This window comes from Gymnogyps californianus, chromosome 10 (genome assembly GCF_018139145.2).
Source record: "Gymnogyps californianus isolate 813 chromosome 10, ASM1813914v2, whole genome shotgun sequence".
In the NCBI taxonomy this organism is placed as follows: Eukaryota; Metazoa; Chordata; class Aves; order Accipitriformes; family Cathartidae; genus Gymnogyps; species Gymnogyps californianus.
In genome coordinates, this window is record NC_059480.1 from 5,494,736 (window position 1) to 5,514,458 (window position 19,723).

Below are 19,723 nucleotides of genomic sequence, written 5' to 3' on the forward strand. Positions count from 1 at the left end.
AAGATTGCTTTTCTCAAAAGTATTCTGAGAAATCAAACTCATGTAGTCTACTTATTAAATGTTGTACACTAAGGAGCTGACCACAGACAGGGATGGCTCAGCATTCAAAATGTAACTGTTTCAAATAAGTAGATGCAAAAACCTGGAAGGGGAGTAAGCTTTTCAGGTTTATTGGTCCTCTAATTTAAACAAACATTACTGCTATTTTGTTCTTTCTGTGGTGGATAGAAAACACTAGAAACAGCCTTAAACTTCAGTGTGAATCGTGAAGACTTAACAGAGATCTCATTTAAATGCAATTAACATAATAGATATTTTGGTCTGAAGCAAGGCATTGCTCTTTAAGACATGGACTTCCTAATTCTGTTCTTACAGAAACACTTTATTTCAAAGGAGGAAAGAGTGGTCCAAGATATCAGATTTAGAACAAGAAATATTAGTTCCAAAATATTTTTTGAAGACATAGTCAGAACATGATGAAACACTGAATATCCATCAGGATTTAAGGTAGCATTTCATTTACTTTGGAAATATTTTGATGACTGTGGAAAACAAAAAAAAGTCCCAGCAATGTCTATTTCTTCTTGACACAATCTATTTCTTCATGACTCCACTAAGCCATTTCATAAATGCAGTATAGATCAGTAGGCCACAATAACCACTACAGCTGCTCTGTTTCACTAGAGATTCATTCCATCAAAACCTGTGATGGCTAGCCACGCTAGTGTTTGACTTAAGACTGCTAAAAATACAATGAGAGACAGAATTGTCTTAGAGTTGTTGAGACATTTAAACATCAATACATGCCACTTAGTAAATCTACTCTTCCTTTCACACATTTTTAACTCCCAAGTTTTCAAAAGTATTCTGCCACTACTGGCTTGCCCAAACTTGACCTCCTCTTACTTTGGCTTTGTGTGTGAAAAAATCATCACGTGACCTGAAGAGAAGCCTGGAAAAAGAAAAATCTCTGAAGCAGCTAGCAATCCTACTACTCTAAAAAAAAAACAAACCAAACAACAAAGGAAAAAAACCTACCACACAAAAAAACACCACACCAAAAAACCCCCACCCAAAAAAAACCCCAAACCTCCTAATTCTATAGAAACTTCCAACCTGTTCCACAGTTAGGCATCAAGTAGCAATAACTCCTAAAACAAATTGCACATCTACAGTGCAACTGTAACTTGTAAAATGTCCCACTGACCTAGAGGTGTCACGACCCTTTGCTTAGAAAAAGTCATGTAAAGCTGCTGCACATCATGGTCATGATTTGGATTTGCTTCCTTGAGGAACAGTTTCTCTGCCAAACTTTTGAAAGCTTTCTTTTTCAGAGTCAACCTGAAGGTTGACACTGTTCTAACAGGTTGGGTTGTTTTTTTTTTGTAAATGGAAAATATAGCATCAAAAGCAGCCAAGAGCCTGGATTCAGGTTACCACCTGCAGCCACATCAGTACCTGCTGTGATCTCATTAGGTTTCACACATCTAGCACAGGCAGGCTGGCTCAGCTCCAGGATGGGACATTTCCGCTAAATTCTTCAGAAAGCAGCAAACCTGCGAGCCAGCCCAGTCTGACAGCTCTGAAGCACTACACCACCTCACTGTTAGGGGCAGTGTGCTACCAAAATTGTCACTGGAGACTAACTGCATCAATAGATTGCACTGATATAATTTTTTAACAAACTTCCTTATATACATGCTAATTACAACCTCTAAGTACTTATTTATTTGAGGCAGTTAAAAGTTTCAGACCCCAGACTTCAAATGCAGGTGTCCAGGTGACTACCAGGTATGTCTACGTTATCATGTTAGTTCTGATCAGGTTTATACTTTTCAATTAAACCCCTGAGTGTCACCATTTCACACACTCCAGTTTATATTGCAGAGCAGTCTCAAAACCAGATTCTTTTTCAACAAAATTAAGGATGCACTTCAAGGATGCCAGTGATGTTCACTCCCCAGGAATGCATCAGAGCTAGTCTGAAGTAAAACAGCTGAAGTACAGATAGTGTGGGCATTGGGTTATCAGCACCATCCCTTTCTCTGAAGATCCATGCCTATTGTGCACTGGAGACACAGCCTAAAAGCATATTTTAGCACCTGAGAAAAATGGGCTTTATTACAGAGATCCCAAACATCCACCACTGCTAGTAACGAAGCCAGTCACTTAATTTTCTTCCTCATCACCACCTCACACTTTCCTACTACAAGACTCAAGCTGTTTTTTGCATACTGGAACATCACAATAGAGATGGTGTGCATTTTAGAGTGTATCAAAGTAATTGCAAGTGCTCTTTCCTTAAAAGTAAAAAAATTTGAAGCAGTAGCAGCAATCTTACAGTTTTCACTAGCATCTGTCAGCCTCTAGATTTCAACTCATAAAATGACAACACTTTCTGTAGGAGCAATATAAGAGGTTTTAGCGTCTATTCCTCTGTGGGACAGTCCACTCACACAGCCAGCTGCACTCTAACATAAGTCATGAGCAGAACTCTCAACTTTCAAAAATCCCAAGATCCTGACACGTTGTTCATGTGACCGGAGTATCTTTGAAACGGTCATGCTAAAGGCACTCATCCATTTATGTGATAACTGGGGAACATGTCTTTGGGGGCTGCCCTGAGAATGCACCTTCTAGCAGAGCTCAGGGGATGCAGAGCAATACTGCAACATCGCCTTTGCTTCAGGATGAAGCCTGGACACACAAAGGAGGAGGCTGTCACTGACATCTGAAAGGCAAGTGCTGAGGTTGCTGAACATGCCCCTGAGCAACTTTCACACTCCAGCCTTGAAGCCTGAGCAGCATGCACTGCAGTTAATGGTTTTCAGATTGCAAACAGCCTCTTTCTGAGAACTAATGGCACAGCCACAGTGAAAGAGTGGGAGAGTATATGCAGTGCCTAGAGTTGGCTATAATGAATGTCAGCTACACTGACAATGTTTTAATTCTTCTATACACGGATTGCTGCTTGTCTATTTATTATTTATGATTGTTTCATCTCTCTTGAAATAGAAACTGCAAGATATAAGCAGGCAGGCAGGGATGGAAAGACTGAATGATTATCTAACTTTAATGTAGTACTCACAACCCACTGTTCCCTTAAAGTGCTATTTCCAAATCAGGATTACTCATCTGTTGTACACAGGCACATCCCAAAAGCCTGCCAGTGAGACCACATCTCCTTTTCCCTTCTCCAGCAGCAGAAAGAGCAACCTCTGATAAGGCTACTCTACTGCAGCTAAGACTGCACAAAAAGCCAAACTTCATAAAAAGGAGTTCTAAAGGGGAATCCATGTTTTGTGCAAAGATGTAAATATGACATCAACAGAAAAATCTCAAGATGAGCTTTTGGGAAAGTCCTTGGCCACTGTATTGTACTAGTCTGCCATTTATGAGGCAGAGACCTGAGATAACAAATCCTCTTTAGCTACTGCGGCCAGGGAGAATGGAGAAAGTGATTCAATGCCAGCATTTAGCTTAGTTGAAGAGAGATTCCTGAGGAGAGGAAGGTTCCTGCAGTTTAGCCCCTACAGAAAAGAAGTCCAGGGGAGCAGCTGCCTAAGAGTGACCAGAGGAAATCTTTTGCCTCAGCTCTTAGAGAAAGAGACTTGGATGTGGCACCTGGTTGCCTCATATCTGCTCAGATAGAAGAGCAAGTTGTATAATGACTATGAGCTGAATTTGTTCATGAATTCATCCATTTTTTTTTAAACATCCAAACATCCTGAGACAAGAAGTTTCACAGCTGAACCAAAAGTTTAGCAAAGGAATATCTACTTCTGTTTTCAAGCTGTCACTTATTAGTTTAAGAAGATACCCCTCGTTCTTGTAATGAAAGAGACAGTGAACAACAAATCCCTACGCAGCATCTCCACAACACACGTGATTTTTATAGGCCACTATCATATTCCCCTTCTATCTTTTCTGTGTCAGGCTGGAGTGCCTGCCATTCCACATACAGGATCCATTTCATGCCTTTGATCCTCCTGCTTGTTGCTCCCTCTGTACATTTGTGGTTGTGCTCTATCTTTCTGAGCCTGGGGGACAGCAGAACTGCAGACGCCACATGCCTGGAGCAGTGAAAGCCACCTCAGTGCACACCATTCTGTATGTAACATTTGGATTGTTCTTATGTGAATCACTTTACGTTTGCCCGTGTTGAATTTCATATGCCATTTTATTGCCTAGTTATTCCATGTCACAAGTTCCTCCTGCAATTAACCACAGTTGACCTTTGTCTTTTCTACCCAGGGTAACTTAGTATCATCCATTAGCACACGATGTCACCTCAGTATTCACTCCCCTTCACAGGTCTTTTACGACAGATGAACAACCCAGGTTCCAGCACCATGCACTGCCACTGGTGACCTCCTTCTACTGTAACTTATGACCATCTATTACCTACCCTTATTTTCATCTCTGTTAGCCTTGTGTGAAGGACCTTATCAAATATCTATCAGAAATCCAAGCCGACTATAGCAATCTACCCTGTCTACATGCTTGTCATCTCCTTCTAAAGACTCCCAACATGTTGATTCATTTCCCTAAGTATCATGTTCATCTGCTTATAGTTTTGACAGATTTTACTGTTACATACCAAGTTTACCGGCCACACCTTTCTGAAATCCTCATTTTGCTAAAAATACAATGATGTCTTCACATTTCACATCTTTTCATCATCTACCATTAGAGCAGTCTTAAAGAAAATACAGTATCGCAATGAATAATTCAACTATTTAACCCTTTAGTCTTTCTAGAGTTCTTAGGTGAATGGTGTCTGGTCCTGGCAGTGCATAACAGTTCACTGTCACTTCTTGACAGCACGCTGTCAACTTCTGCAATCTCTTCTACTGACATGGTATTGAGATAATCATCTGACACACTGACAGGAAAGAAAGGTTCCAGCATAGAAATTTCTCCAAGCTTGCTTCACTTTGCAAAATATTTTTCCAGTTTTTCTGCTCTAGCCTCATCTTCTCCGAGCATTCTTTGTATACTCAGACCATTTATTAGCCTCACAGACTATTTCTTATGAGAAGTCTTGTTCCAGGAATAAGTTGCTCAAAAGAATAATTGAGAAAGACAGTATTCCTGGTGCAAGTATTTCTAATGTCTTCAAAAGCCCCGAACTGACACTAGAGGATTCCTAGCAAAGCTGTGTTTTGCTGTTCATCTGAAGAGCAGGCCAGAAGCATATTCTCAAACCAGCGGAAACAACCTGGCTCTTTTTATGGTGTAGTTACTGGCAGCTCAAACTTTTTTTTGCCTGCTAGTGCACTGATTTAAGTGTGATAAAACCCAATCCAGAGAATTATAATTTAAAAAAAAAAGTACAATGAGAATCCTGTTTATCAGATCCTCTGACAGACCTCAAGTGCCCTCTCTACTAATTGAATGCACAATCCTCATTTCTGAATGATAATTTCATATTGTTTCAGGCTGCATTTGTGTGTCAAATTGTTTTTAAAGGTTGAGTTTGTTTTTCCTAAAGAGCTTGAATGCCAATTAGCATGCAGCATAAATATCACTCAGCTTTCAAATAGCATTATGAAATGCAAGAAGTATCAAGGAAACAGGAACCGCAGCTTTTGCCAGTTCCCCAGCCTGAGTAACCTTAAACTCAGGTTCACAAGAGATCCACCAGATTAATTGGGGTGATCTATTTTCTGATACAGAGTTAAGAATAAGGCTCTATTTTGAGTTTGGAGCTGTTTACTACTGCTGATATTTAATCCTCTGGTCTCCTGGGAAAGGAGAAAGAGCAAAGAGAAATGCATCTTCAGGCATCACCAGGACAGGTTTATTTCTCATGTGGGGAGAACTGGTGACAAGTCCAGCCTGTAAAACAAACGATGAAAGGAGTAAAATTTGCCAGCAAGCAGGCGCCATGTTTGTGCTGCTGTGTAGCACTGCTGGCAGTGCAGGCTGCCTGGAAAGTCTCCTCCTTTTAAGGCAATCAATACTGTGACAGAACTGATAAATATATACATATTGCCATCTGATTAAACACGTGAATTTAAACTTTTACTTTCTAATTTGCCCATTTAATATGTTAATTACAAAGACACATTTCAGGGTTTGGTGGTGGGGTTTTTTTTGTTAATGTTGTTGTTGGGGTGGAGGTTTTTTTTTCCTTTGTTTTTGCTTTTTAATTCAAAATATGAGGGGTCTTGTTAGTCTTTTCCCTGCTACTTTTCCCAGCCTCCTACCCTTTTCAAACCTGAAACTTCTCCATATGTCTCCAGCTCTGGGAAAGTTACAGACTGGCAAAGGAAAAAAACAACAGCTTTCCCCTTCACGCCTTTCTAAAACATGTATATCAGCAATTTAAGCAGCTTTTTTTTTTTTTTTTAAACAAAATAAGATAAAAATTAAACCTAAATTTTGATTTAATTTTTTGTTCAGAGAGTTGATATAGAAAATGTTTTTCTTGTTTTGGCTTTTCTTGTTTTTCTTTTGGCCAGAAAGCTGTTTGTTCTAAAACTTAACTGCGTATCCAGCAACATGTTACCAGCAAAAGGGACTCAAGCAGAAATACTGATTAGAAATACAGATATTCTCCCCACTTCTTCTCCATTACTTTTATAGTAAAAAACTTCAATCAGTATTACAATCACTATACATTAATATTTAGGATACTGCATTGTTGCCAGAAATCTTCAAATATATGCTTCTACAATTAATTTGTAATGCCAATATACATTGAAACATTAAACTTCTAAGCAGAGCTGTGTAGGAGTCAGAACTCCCTTTAATGGGACAGCCTACAGTTGTAACCTCTCTCTCTGTTCCACATTGGAATTATTCCATGAGTTCCTACAAAACAATTTTCAATCATGAAAATTGTTTTAAAGCAGAATGCTAGAACTTTATCTTTTAAAACTGCTACAGACCACAAAATGCACTTCAAAAAGAAACACAACGAAAGCCAACAATCCCATGGAATGTCTCTGTTTTGACAAAAAGACTTTTTGGAAAGCATTCACTGGCACACTTCCAACCTGCTCTCACTGCAAAAACTGATGTATACCTTTGACAGTGATAGTCACGGATATAGTTGTATTCTGAATACCTCTTTCTCCTCAGGGCAATGTTGCCTCAATGTTATACAGAGTAAGAGAAATGACAGCAAGAAGTTTAGCTTACGGAGAGTGCAAGTGTATTTTCCAGTTTGGATTCTAAAGGGTGATGGGAAAGACTGTGATGAAGTACATGGGGGGGGGGGGGGGGAAGTAGCTGACAAACTAGAAAGATCTTTTCACCCTACAGAGCTTCTAGCTGCTCTACCAACAGTCCATTTATTAATTGTTACTTTATAACAATTCCTGCAGAACATGCTCTGATAAGGATGCTGGGCAATTCCAAAATCAGTCGTTATTCAAAAGTGCTATGTCAGAAACTGAAAAGAAACGGCAGGGAAATCCTTTAAAAACATAACGGTCTGGTCACTGTATTTTTCTGACACCTCTGCAGAAAGAGCTACATATTTTCTAATTACGGCCAAAATGATGTTCAGCTCTGCACTAATGAGCCTATAAACAGCAGACTGGAAGGGACCTCCATCCAGACAGTCACGGAGGTACCGCTTGCTAACTGAGCTTTAGAGGGTGTTATCTCTCTACAAAGAGCTGTCTCTCTATAGTGAAAAAGAGGGAGTCTACAAAGCAGCCCTTCAAGAAAGTGTTCCACTATTTACTACAGATACCTAAAACTCAGCATTAACAACCTTTTATTTTAGCAAAACCCTTGCTCAATTAAGCATCAAGTTCACTATGAAGGAGAAATTTATAATGACAGTGTGCCAGAATGCTTCTGAACCACCAGAAGGATATGAAGTCACCTTTTTCACTGTTACGGAAAACTTTTACTCGTAACTTTACCTTTCTACAACATCCTCTCCATTCCAGCAGGTTGAGCTGTCTCTCATCACCAGGTCTCCATCACACAGCCTTTCTGCTATAGAGGCATAAAAGGTTCGGGATCGCTTCATGTTTTTGATGAACTCTCTGTAACGTAGGAAAAACACATTTAACAACAGAACAGTACACTTATGGTTTAAGCCCCCTGTCAACTTAACCCTCCACAAGATCAAGAGTTTAGAACCCTTACAGAAATTAAGTCATCCAAGTTGATTAATTTCTATTTCTAGTGTATTTCTACTCCTACGTATCATCCAGTCTTACTTAGTCCAGTGTTAATACACAAAATTACATACAAAGGGTGGTTTTAACAAATTACCTTAACACATCTCACACAAAATTTGAAGTCTACACTTACTACCTCTGTATAAACTGATTAAAAAAATGAGAAAACATTATCATTAAAGGAGTGGGCTTTTTCTCTGTTACTGGAAGTGAGTATTTCTCCATTTCCTGCACATGTGCAGGAGATGAATTAAGAACACTGTCAACAACCTCCTGGGTGGAAAAGGCTTCCTAAAGCTAACATCCCATCATAAAACCTGCAATATGCTATAAATACCCCACACATGCAACAGCAGTACAGAAAGTCATCTCCTTGAGAGGTGGTGGGGCCAATTCCTCCCCATCATTGCTATCCACGTCACATTCTTATTAGAAAGAAATTTCTCTCTCATCATGTCCGGCACCTCACCTGTTAAGACGAGGCTGTGCCTGCTGCTTTGGTGAATAACCAAAATTCCTGGCTGGTACAAACAGCTCATTTCTGATCATGTGTGTATGGAAAAATGCCTTGTGGGCAAACTGCTGCCTCTTTTATAATCTGATTATACCTATAATATATATCTGGCTGAGGTAGCCATAAAAATAAACTGTAACAAAACAAGTGTTAATTCAGCACACAGTTGAGAGTATTTCAGAATGAGAAATTACCCTATCTCCACAGCCGTAGAAGCTCCTGTTTAGTATAAGACGTTAAAGATATTGAGAACAAGATGCAGGACACAAAAACTGAGCTAGAGCTATCATGGAGCTATCTGCTTGTCTCAGAAGTCCCTCAACAGCCCCATTGGGAAGGCCAAAGGACTCATTCTGGTTTATCATGTTTCTGCCTGGCAGGCTGTAAGGGGACACTACACCGAAGAGGTGCCTGGGCACACGGCTGGATGGAGCTTGGCACAAAAGAATAATAAATCCTGACTGGTTTTGGGAGCAACAGGTGCTTTAAACAATATCAAAGTCCACTGCTAGGTATCTACCCCTACAAGGTTTAGGCAGTGGTCATCTCTCTGCTGATGTCTTTATGCTTTCTCAAAAGCATTTAACTATCCCATTTATCTTCTGTGTGATGAAATCCTGCTCTAGATAAATTAGTCATCACATGGTCCTAAGGAACTAACTTACCCTAACAATGCAGGAAAGCTATCATTTTAAGCAAAGAAAAAAGCAGGAATTTTGGGGCTTACGATGAGGGAATCAGTATTTCTAACTCTTGACCACTAACTTACAAATATGAGCTCAAAGTATGTATACAGTGAAGCTAGGCCCAGACAGAAGGCCAGCTACCTGATAGAACAGCCAAAGAGCATCAATTATGAAAGGTGACTCAAATGCTAAAGATTTTATGGGTTCTAAAATGGAGTTTTCTTTGAAGGAGGAAAAGAGCACCCTTTTAAGAGTCTGAAGCTTGTCTTACTTGGCTCACCCCAAGAGGCTTAAATTCCTTTGCATTTTCAGCAGAGTAGGGCTCTGACATTTCAAAGTAGCATCTTAGCAAAGGCAGAATTCCTAACCTTAACAAGTGAAAATAGTTACTTTTCATCAGTATAAAACTAAACACACTAGGTAGAAAATGTAGTTTCCCAGTGCCCCACGGTATAAAAGCAGTAATCAAAAGCGTGCCAATTCCTAGATTACAGCTGAAACAGCAGCTTACAATGGAGATGAGCTAAGTGTAGAGACAACAAAGTATGTCACCTTGTTTTCGTTCTTACCGAGAGATTTTTTTCAAACTTCTTGATTTGTCATTCTTTGAAGCTTTCAGAGGCAGAGAACTGGAATAGGCCGGGGAGAATAAGCATCAATCAGGAGAGGTTGGGGAGGAGGGGAGAAGCAGGAATTCAGGCAAATGAGGAAAAGAAATGAGAAACAAAAGAGAAAAGTAAAAATTATTTGAAAGAAAGGTCATCAAGCACATGCATAGGATAATATAAGAAAACAAATAAGGAGGAAAATTGTCATGAGATTTTTCCAAAGTATAGATGCAATTACAAATGTCAATGCAATACCGAAAAAAATACAACTGAGATTGTTTCTCCCAATCATTTTCAAATAAGAGCACAGTTACAAATGCAACACACACAGCAAAAAGCTGAAAATAAATTCAGTGGTACTTAAATTAACTATAACTGATACCAAATGGAAGAACTGTGAATATATTGGGCTACACAAGAAAACAATGGCAGTCAGTTTAGAATGAGCACCATGGGAATGGGGATACAAACAAGTAGCATTAATTTTCTGGTACAATAAGCAATTTGCTGTCTGTTAATAAATAATGTGAATACAGATATTTTTTTGCTGTTCAGTTCTGGTCAGATTGCACCACTGAAAAAAAAACCCTAACTTTGCAAAACAGGAGAGACAGGCTCTAAGGTTATATTGGAGGAAAAACTGTGGAAATAACCCTGGTAGTTATTAAGTGCAAATACATTTCGTGGCACTGATATCCCGAGGTCTCTTAATTAACATTAAACATTCTATTTAACATTAACATCATGATGCAGTTTTCCACTTACATGAATTGATACCACATTCTGCTTTTTCTTATACCTGTACTCTCACGTATAAAGTAATGGCAACAGCTGGAGTAATGCATGCCTGCAAACAGGTTCAACAATACTTGCCAATCCAGTTAACTCTCACTGGAGAGAGTAAGCACTACCTTCAGCAGCTCTGAGGACACCCAGATGATGGCAGTTTTGCCATCGTACTTTCTGGGAGCTAACAGCAGGGGTGGCCACAAGAGAAGATGGACCTGCACTGATCATCAGGTGAGTGTCACCTGTCATCACTGAAACAGTGATTCCAACACAGCCAGTCAAAAAAGGAAATGAGAATTTGCAATAGGGAAAATCTGGACCTGCTGAAACTTCTGCCTTGGCCAGTCAGAAATGTTTGATTTGTTTCCACAGCAAGTTAATTTGCATCTGGTATTAATAATCTGTTTCATACTAGCAGTTTAATACTCAAATTTTAATAATATCATGTGATGCCTGACCCAATAAATAGCTAATTTTAAATAAAATAGAAGCCATTGACTTCAAACATTCCCCAAAAAACTCAGAATTGTTTATTTTAAGATGTATAAAAGATCTGTAAGTCCACAGTATAACAAAGAAATCCCAACAAAATATCATTTCAAAGCCTGCCTCCTCCAATTCGGGACCTAGTATCATGTCATAGTTCTTTGTTAAACATAACATATTTTTATATATAGATCTGTAACCAGTCTATAGTTAGTGGTTTGAAATATTACATACAGCAGACTTGCTAAAAGGCAGGTAGTCAGCTTTGCTAGGAGTCCGGACCCTGACCAGAATAGTACTTTGTGCTGAACTCAGCAATAACATTCCAATTTACTGATTGAGATTCTGTACATGCCATGTACATTGCCTGTACCATCATATGGTTTCAATTTTCTTGTCGTCTCTGCTACATGTTATAGTAACCTCCACATTAAAAAATGACTACAGCAGCAATCCTGCCAGTTTCAGTGCCGTATTCAAATCCCTGAATACAATTGTGTAATGCAAAAAAAAGATTACTAATCAAATCTATACTTTTCAGCTTAATCAGAGGAAAAGGTCTCCTACAAGATCATAGAACGTTTATTCAGATTTCAGCTTCTTACACTATTATCCCTGACACTTAGCGTTGGATAACAAAAAATATGCAGGAATGGAATGCAGGAGAAAATAAAGAAAGATGGGAAATCTCCCAGGAATCCACGAGAATAAGAGGAGCAGAAAAGTGTTCAACTATTGCAAAAGAGGATCCAGTTGCTATGTGAATTCAGGGACCATGCAGGACCACACTGTGCAGAACAGTGGAGGGTGAGAAGGACTGCCTCCAGCCAGACTCAAAAAACACACACCCTGAAGAAAGACCAGTCAGGCAAAGAGACACCATCTTAACAGTCCCACTTTTCAACTGCTCGAGCAGCCCTGGCTCTACTGAACAGCTGAAACCAGACCTTCTCAAACCCTTTGGAAAAGGAGCTTGATTTTGTAACTGGCCTTGCAAAGATGTAACACCTTTGGAGCAAACATACATATGTAGGTATAAGCTGTTTGGCACTAGGTTTTTAAGGGCATCTCTAAGCAGGTACTACAGAAGAGATGAGAGGCCACTTTATTGTGGTTTCTCCTACAGATGTGCTAACCAGATTGGTTCTTCTCTTTGAGCTTCGGAATATTCTGACACATTAAGGGAATGAGCCACAGCTTCTCTATTTACTTGGGGAGTGCCGGCTCATTCCTTCTCTTTTTCTTTCCTTATTCTAAAAGGCAGGACTTCCATACTCCCCTTGAATTAAGGATCATCTGGAGGGATGTCTACTACACAGACCAACAGACTCAACTCAGTCAGGCCAATTCCCTGTGTGACATTGTACCTAAACTGACAGACAGCCGACGTTATTGCTCTTCATTTTTTAAATCGCCAGAAGGAATGGCACCAAAAAAGATTCACGTAATTACTCTCATAATCTAGATCCCCTGTAGCGGTTATCTGTCACTTTAAGTGCATTTTACACAACCCACTGCAGGAATGATTTTACCCATCCATTATAAAAATTTATTACCTAAAATTGCTTTTTATTGATATCATATGTGATTAAATGATAGATGATGAACAACACAGTGATGCAGCCAATCCCTGTGTATTTCCCTCTATTTACTGTTTCACAATTGTTTCCAAGAAGCAAAGTACAAGCTTCAATGTCATGTGCTTTATAGGAAGTTGTGGAAAATTTAAAAATATTCTCCACTTCTTACTAATTATGGCATGGCTCCATCATTCATTTTTGGTGCATAGGCTCTCTGCAATACCTATCAACACTATTTCAGTAATGTTTTATGCTAATTATGTAAGGATGGCCTTTCGATTTTTTTTGATAAATTAATTTTCAGTGCACAGACCAATTTTGGGAAACTGTCTAATTTACAGTATATTAGTTTTAGTATATTTTCTTTTCCGTCTACAGGTCTTACATTTTAAAAGGTCAATATCCAAATAATTCTAGATGGTTGGGAAGGGGAGGAAGCAGATCCTCAGGTGAGAGAGAATTGCTGTCATGCCATTAAAGACACACATTTGCATCTGTTTAAGCAGTTACCTGTTAATAGGTTGGTAATTCTGCCTTTTTGGTTGCCAGCATATAAGAGCCTAGGGCTCTGTTTTTAAAAGCATATTTCATTAATTGTACTACAACTGTTCTTTGCACTATTACTGCTGAATTTATTAATTTAATTTCCTTAACGCTCTTTTCTCCGATTTGCATGGTAAAAATTGATTAGCTCCAAGCACTAGCACAAACTGTTGTGCTTTCATTTTAAATTACAAAGGGATAAAAATATTGCTATCACTCAAAAAACTTAGCTTGCTGCTATTACTTTTATCTTTTAAAGCAGTGTTTGTTTCATTCATGCAAGCTTAGATGAGAATTAAAATAGAAATGGATAAAAATCTCATCTTCACAACTCAAACTCCAGAATCCAGGCTATGGAAATTTTAATATTGCCATCATCTACCTATCCAACATACAGAGATACACACGGACTCCCTGGGCAGATTAGATACTGTTCTCAGATAGAGGCATAAGCCCAGCACAATTCCACTCACTTCACTGAAGTTGTTCCAGATTAATACTGGTGTTACAGAGAACAACATGTTAGCCAGAAATAGGTCACTGTGATTTTATGGTGAGTTAGCTCTGACATCTACTCATGTATCATGACTGGGATTGCAAAGACATCAATCCCTCCCTACTTACAATTTACAGAAAACCAATCCCGGAGCTACATGAGGGAAAGTGAAAGAAAGACTAGGAGATCTGGGAGCAGTGATACTCATGCCAGGGCCAGTGGCAGTAATTCAGCTGTCTAGTATCTCAGCTGGCATGCAGCTGAAGAACAGAAGCCAAGACAGTCACAACTTGCTCTGTTATGTAACAAATCAAGGAGACTGCAAGGGATTTTATTACTCCTACCCAGCCCTGTGAAATGAAGGACTGACTTTGTGTCAGGGCAATGAATCTTTCCTTTTCACCCCTTCCTCCTTCCCACCTCTGCCCCTGGATAAGCTCAAGTCCTTAAAGACCTGGGCAGTTGTATTTTAAGTAATTTAGACTCAACTGTGGAAATTACTCAGACTTTGTTGAGGAAAAACTTTCATCATTTTCACTGAAAGTTTCTGGAAATAATGAACACCTTGGTGTTAAGTAATGACATCAAGTCTGGCCGGTAAAAAGCTTTTCTTGGAAAGACCTGCAATGTAATACCACAAAGACATCTGTGTAACTATCAGTAATGGCAATGGCTGGATAGCACACAGACAAGGTGACAGAACTGTGGCTCTGGCTTAAACACTATGGTGCAAGGAACCATTAACACAGCTTGTGAGGCAGAGAGTTTATTTCAAAGCAACTGTTGCTTAGGGTTACCTTCTTTTATTGTTCAGACTAGCATGAGCCATCGCGAATGTCTGGGTTTCAGTCGCTTCCTTCACTGGCACTATATTGTCTGATGACAGGTTCCCCTCTTGTTGTTTGGGCTGTCCACACACTTTATCAACCTGTATGAAAGGAAGGGAAAGGAAAACTGGGTTTGAATGGAGGAACTGATTTACAATTGCCCAAAGGTCTGCTTGTTCCTTGTGGTCAGTGTTTACTGCAAGAGAAGGTGTCTGGGCGAGAGAAAGAAAGGATTCTTCTTTCCAGGGCCTGGAAACTAGTCCCCTGCATAAGAATGACCAAATTGTAAGGTGGTGCAAAGAGCACTGCTACCAGAAAGTCAACAGTCACGGATTTGTCAGTGGATACCTGGACTATAGCACACCTGGAAATAGGCTGAAATAGTGACTGAAGGAGGTGTTGCCAAACCAAACTTTTATTTGGAAACATACCCGGAGTTTGAAGGTACACAGATTTGGGTGGAACATCTGCCCTGTATATAGAGAGTAGAGTCTATTTGGTGTTTGAAGAGGCTTGTAATCAGAAGACAACTGAGTCTTCCAGCCTTTAACTAGACAATGTTCCCTTAAAACAAGGAAATGAGCAAAAGAAGTCAGCATCAACAAATCACTGTCAATAAACTCTTTTCTTGGATAAAACAGAAAAGAGAATTTCCAGCCCTGGGAATCATCAGTGCCTTGGATCCTGGGTTTGGAACACTAACATTGCTCAGCCATTTGCCCTTATTGCCCTTCCTGAAGCCTCTCATAGGTTATTTAATACAAGACCAGGAGAAAGCAAGCTTATGTTTATCCTTTGTGCACTGTGGATCTGACACTGCTCCTGCATCCTGCCACGTTTATTTGCTGTAACAGCTTTAAGTGACAATAGTAAGACAAAGCTTTTCCCTTTCTAATCCACAAATAAGTAATCTGTAATGTTTACAGCCACACTTAAATCCTCAAGCAAACACAAAAAAGACGACAATGGAAATCCTACTGTGGGCATGGTACTACCAGAGACCTTAATCACACAGAATCCATCATCCCGGACAGCACTGAATTTGGTATCCCTTCTTCAGTTTTCCATTATAACCAGGGTGAGATGGATTCTTGCTGATCTGTGCATTTTACTGCATCTCTAAAACCCGTACTGAGTCACAACTGCCTATCTGCTGAATATTTCAGACCACAGATGACTTCAAATGATTTTCTCTGCCCCTTTGCACCACTATGTTGTATACATCAGCACAAGTACAGGACAATTTTCTCTACCTTAGCCCATTTCCTCCAGGAAAACTACTGCTATGTAAAGCTAAGACATTTTCCTCTGAAAAAAACAGGCCAATTGAACATGAAAAGTTGGAAGCTGTACAGGCATGACACTTAACATCAACGTTAGCTGTATGAGTTACAGCCTGGTCCGGTATAATATGCTGTGAAGAACATAAAACTGTAGCAGCTGAATGAGAACATACTGGATTAATCCTGACGTATCTCCAGCAGTCAGAGCAGGAGCCAGCTGCCTCACTCAACACCATGCACTGTGTATATTGTTCTGGTCTCACCAGGGACTAGCACAGCATTGTTTTAAAACACAGCTTTGTGAAATAGAATAGTCTATTTCAGCCCCTTCTAAACTTCTGAAAAGAAAAAACCCACTCTGCAAATGAAAATATAAGCCAAAAATGCCTTTTGAACCCTTTGGAGCTGAACAGAGGGTGTAACACAGCTGGACCACATTCCTGCACAGGATGCTCTCTCTCCCGTGCCCCAGGTTTCCCAGGTCTCCTACAGCATGCAGACCCAAATTCCCAGCATAGGTTTCTACAATATCCATCTTAGATTACATCATGTCACTAAAGTTGATGTCTTCAAATTACATATACCTCAAATGTAGTCACTATGGATTTAAGACAGTTTTAACCAACTAGCACCAGAGTGGTTTGGAAAAGCAATGTTGTTCTCATACATAAGCAATGAAAAACTCCAAGTTTTTTGTTTTTCCTGTGAGCAGTTTCGAAGAGATTTAAAGTCATCATTTTTGTTGTGAATCAATAGTTTAAGCATCCAAATGAAAATACTCACTTTGTTTTGATTTGTAGTTTTGATACCATAGAAATAAAATGACTCTTTAAATTGCAGAAGTTTCAGTATTTTCTATGCCAAACCTTAACTTTGGGGTTTTCTTTTTGACCAATAATAACAGTTTCTTGCATATCAAACAAAACCACAGTATTTTAAGGAAAAAATATTTCTCAGTGGAAAATTTTAACCAGTTGTACTCCATTAAAAAGAAAGTAAATCAATAAATGAAAGGGCAAATCACATGCACACTTTTTTGTCGTGTGGGCCTTTTAGTGCCTTTCTTCTCATTAATATGTTAAGAAACACTAGCAATGCTGCATAATTTAAACCATGGCACAGACATTTTAATCTGAAGTGAGATAAACAAGATGGAAGATACAACAATGATATTATTTGTAATATCAGTAGCTCGTAACTGTCTCAGCTGAGATCCAGACTGTGTTTTACTGGGAAGAAAAAAAAAAAATAGTGTGAGGTAGTCTCTGTCAAACAGCATCTGACACTTAAAGGAACAAAAAATGATGGGAAACTGGTGCAAGAGGCACAAAGTGACTTCTCCAGTGTCACAGCAGGGGCCCATGGCAGACCACAGCTCACTCTGTGTGTAGTCAATGCCCTGGCCTCCTTGCACAGCTCAGCCCAACAGCCCTCAACCCAGACCCAGCTCCCCAGGCTGGTTCCACCTGCGCTGCAGGGGCCTGGGCAGTTCCAGCAGGGCCAGGCTGGCAGCTCATCAGCCCTCTTTTCTTTCCACCCCTTCCAGTATGAAGTTTTTCAAAGCATGGATCACTAGATTTTCTTCATTCCCAGCTTCTTCGGGGCAGCAAGGATGGAGGATTTCACCCCACCACTGCTCCCGTGGTGTGTACAGGTGGTTTGAAAACTTATGCCCATGAATGTGGGTGTACCCTACACCTTTGGATGCAAAGACCAAACTCCCTTCCCCCAAGAGACTGTCTCCCATGGCTCTTGAGTTACCCGTTTGGCAAATTAATTTCCGATTTTGGAGGAGTTAAACAGAAACCTGATTTATTTAGTCAAATTTTTTTATGTGGACTAATTTTGACATCTCACTGAAATGTGTATTTTTCTGCAAAATAAAATAAGAGAAAAGGCTGAATTTTACTAGCTAATTTTGGCAGTCACAAAGTTGATGGCAAGAACGAGAACACTCGTGTACAGAAAACCATCTTAAACTTCCATCTGGGACATTGACAAAAAATGAGTTAACGCTGTGTAAATTAAAAAGTATGAGGCATACCATTAAAAAAAAGTGCTTTCTGGAACTGCAACATCTGGAATCTACTGCTACAAATTACCTGTCTGTTAACAACAGTAAGGATCATGGAGGGTTTCCCTCCCATCCTAAGGGCACCAGACAACTGCACTGTCAGTTTAACTCGGAGCTCATGAATCAAGCCTCACCACCCAAAGGAAAAACAGTGCTACTAAAGGTGGTGACTGGGATTTTAAAGATTTATTTGCTTGTATGTGTGACCTACTGCTTCCAAGTTATCTCTTAAACTGAAAGCATAGACTAAGTTATTTATTTATTTATAAGCAGGAGCTAGCATTTCTCTACTGACACTGGACATTAGAATTCGACATAATAACAAAAAATATCAAATATTGTGACAGGCAAGAGAACTGCAAAACATTAGCTGCAAAGACCTGGAGATACCTGTGATAAAATTTAACAATAATTAGTAGAAACAGGAAATCAATTGCTCTTTTCCTAAATTCAATCTTTAAGTACTCAGAATAATCAGGAATCAACATAAAGAATGACTAAGCTCATTTATTTCTTTGATTTTTAAACTTAAAAATAAGCCTGCCAATCTTAAATTACAAACTGATAGAAAATCATCCCTCATTAACTGTAACAACACTAAGGTCATTCTTGTCTCTGATGATATTTAATCAAGTCTGCCTTCTAACAGTGAACACCTATAGCTGAAAACTAGTATTCCTCATACCTCATTATCTTCTGAATTATCAATAATGTTTCACAATTCTATACACTTTTCTTTGGATTAAAGCTTTTTTACTTATACACCAATGATTCTTCTTAAATATCTATCTTTCTAACAACCATAGCTACATTTCTTCTCCTGTGAACTTTCCTTTGTAATGAAATACAGTCACATACATATGGATTATTTGACCTCTTACTATTTGTTCTTTAAAAGAATGACCATTTACAATTACTGCAGAGGCTTAACAAAATAAATTGAAAAAACCTCATCCAAAATCTTTTGAACTCTTGCAGCCTGAGCAACCTTAAACATTGAGGTCATATTTAATATACCTAATATAATCAAAACAAGGGAAAAATGTCATGCCCTTCTGGATACCAAGAGAATCTTATCTCTCTAATCGGGAGACCTTTTCGCTAGTTCAGAACAGTAATTTTCTTTGATTTTGTAACGGGAAGCTTAGTATTTTGAAATATAAGATTTTTCTAGTGATTGAGCTTTGAGTTGTTATTAAAATGCTGACACATTTTCCAGCAGATCTCCACCCCCTCTGATCTGTAACCCAGTTCAGCTCTGCGAAAACCTAGCATCTGGGTGAACACCTCTGACAAATTACACCCCTCAGCCCAGATTCCTGATGGCTGTGCAGGTGTCAGCCCAGCCGTACCCCGCGCCACACGTGCCAGAAACACATTTCAAATCAGAATTGGAGTTTGCTGGTTCCAGCTGCCAAGTTTTAAGTGAGGAAAGCAAGAAATACTGAGTTATGGGGAAATCAGGTTTGAATTTTCAGACTTGCTTGTTCACCACGAGATCTCGTTTCCTTTGGGTCAGACATACCTTTATCACTTGATTACTGATGGCACAAGACACCAACAGATATCTTGTTCGTCATTTTTTGTTGACCAAGCCATCAACCAAAGTTTATTATGCAAATACAGAATCATCTCCTTTGGAATGGCTGTCACCTATTACTATAGTATTGTTACAAAATGCTCATTTACA

The 19,723-nt window shown here is 39.2% G+C and overlaps 1 protein-coding gene across 10 annotated transcripts in view; it reads right to left on the bottom strand.

The window, feature by feature from the left end:
- LOC127019914 (glypican-5-like) overlaps positions 1-19,723 on the bottom strand; it is a 445,164-nt gene that overhangs the window by 242,699 nt on the left and 182,742 nt on the right. For 9 of the 10 annotated variants that reach the window (XM_050902227.1, XM_050902221.1, XM_050902220.1 and 6 more), the window contains 3 exons: positions 14,647-14,777; positions 9,917-9,976; positions 7,884-8,009 (listed from right to left, as the gene is read on the bottom strand). In XM_050902227.1, coding sequence (XP_050758184.1) covers positions 7,884-8,009; positions 9,917-9,976; positions 14,647-14,777 — 317 coding nt within the window. The remainder of the gene's footprint in view (positions 1-7,883; positions 8,010-9,916; positions 9,977-14,646; positions 14,778-19,723) is intronic. The other variant, XM_050902222.1, reaches the window with a different exon arrangement.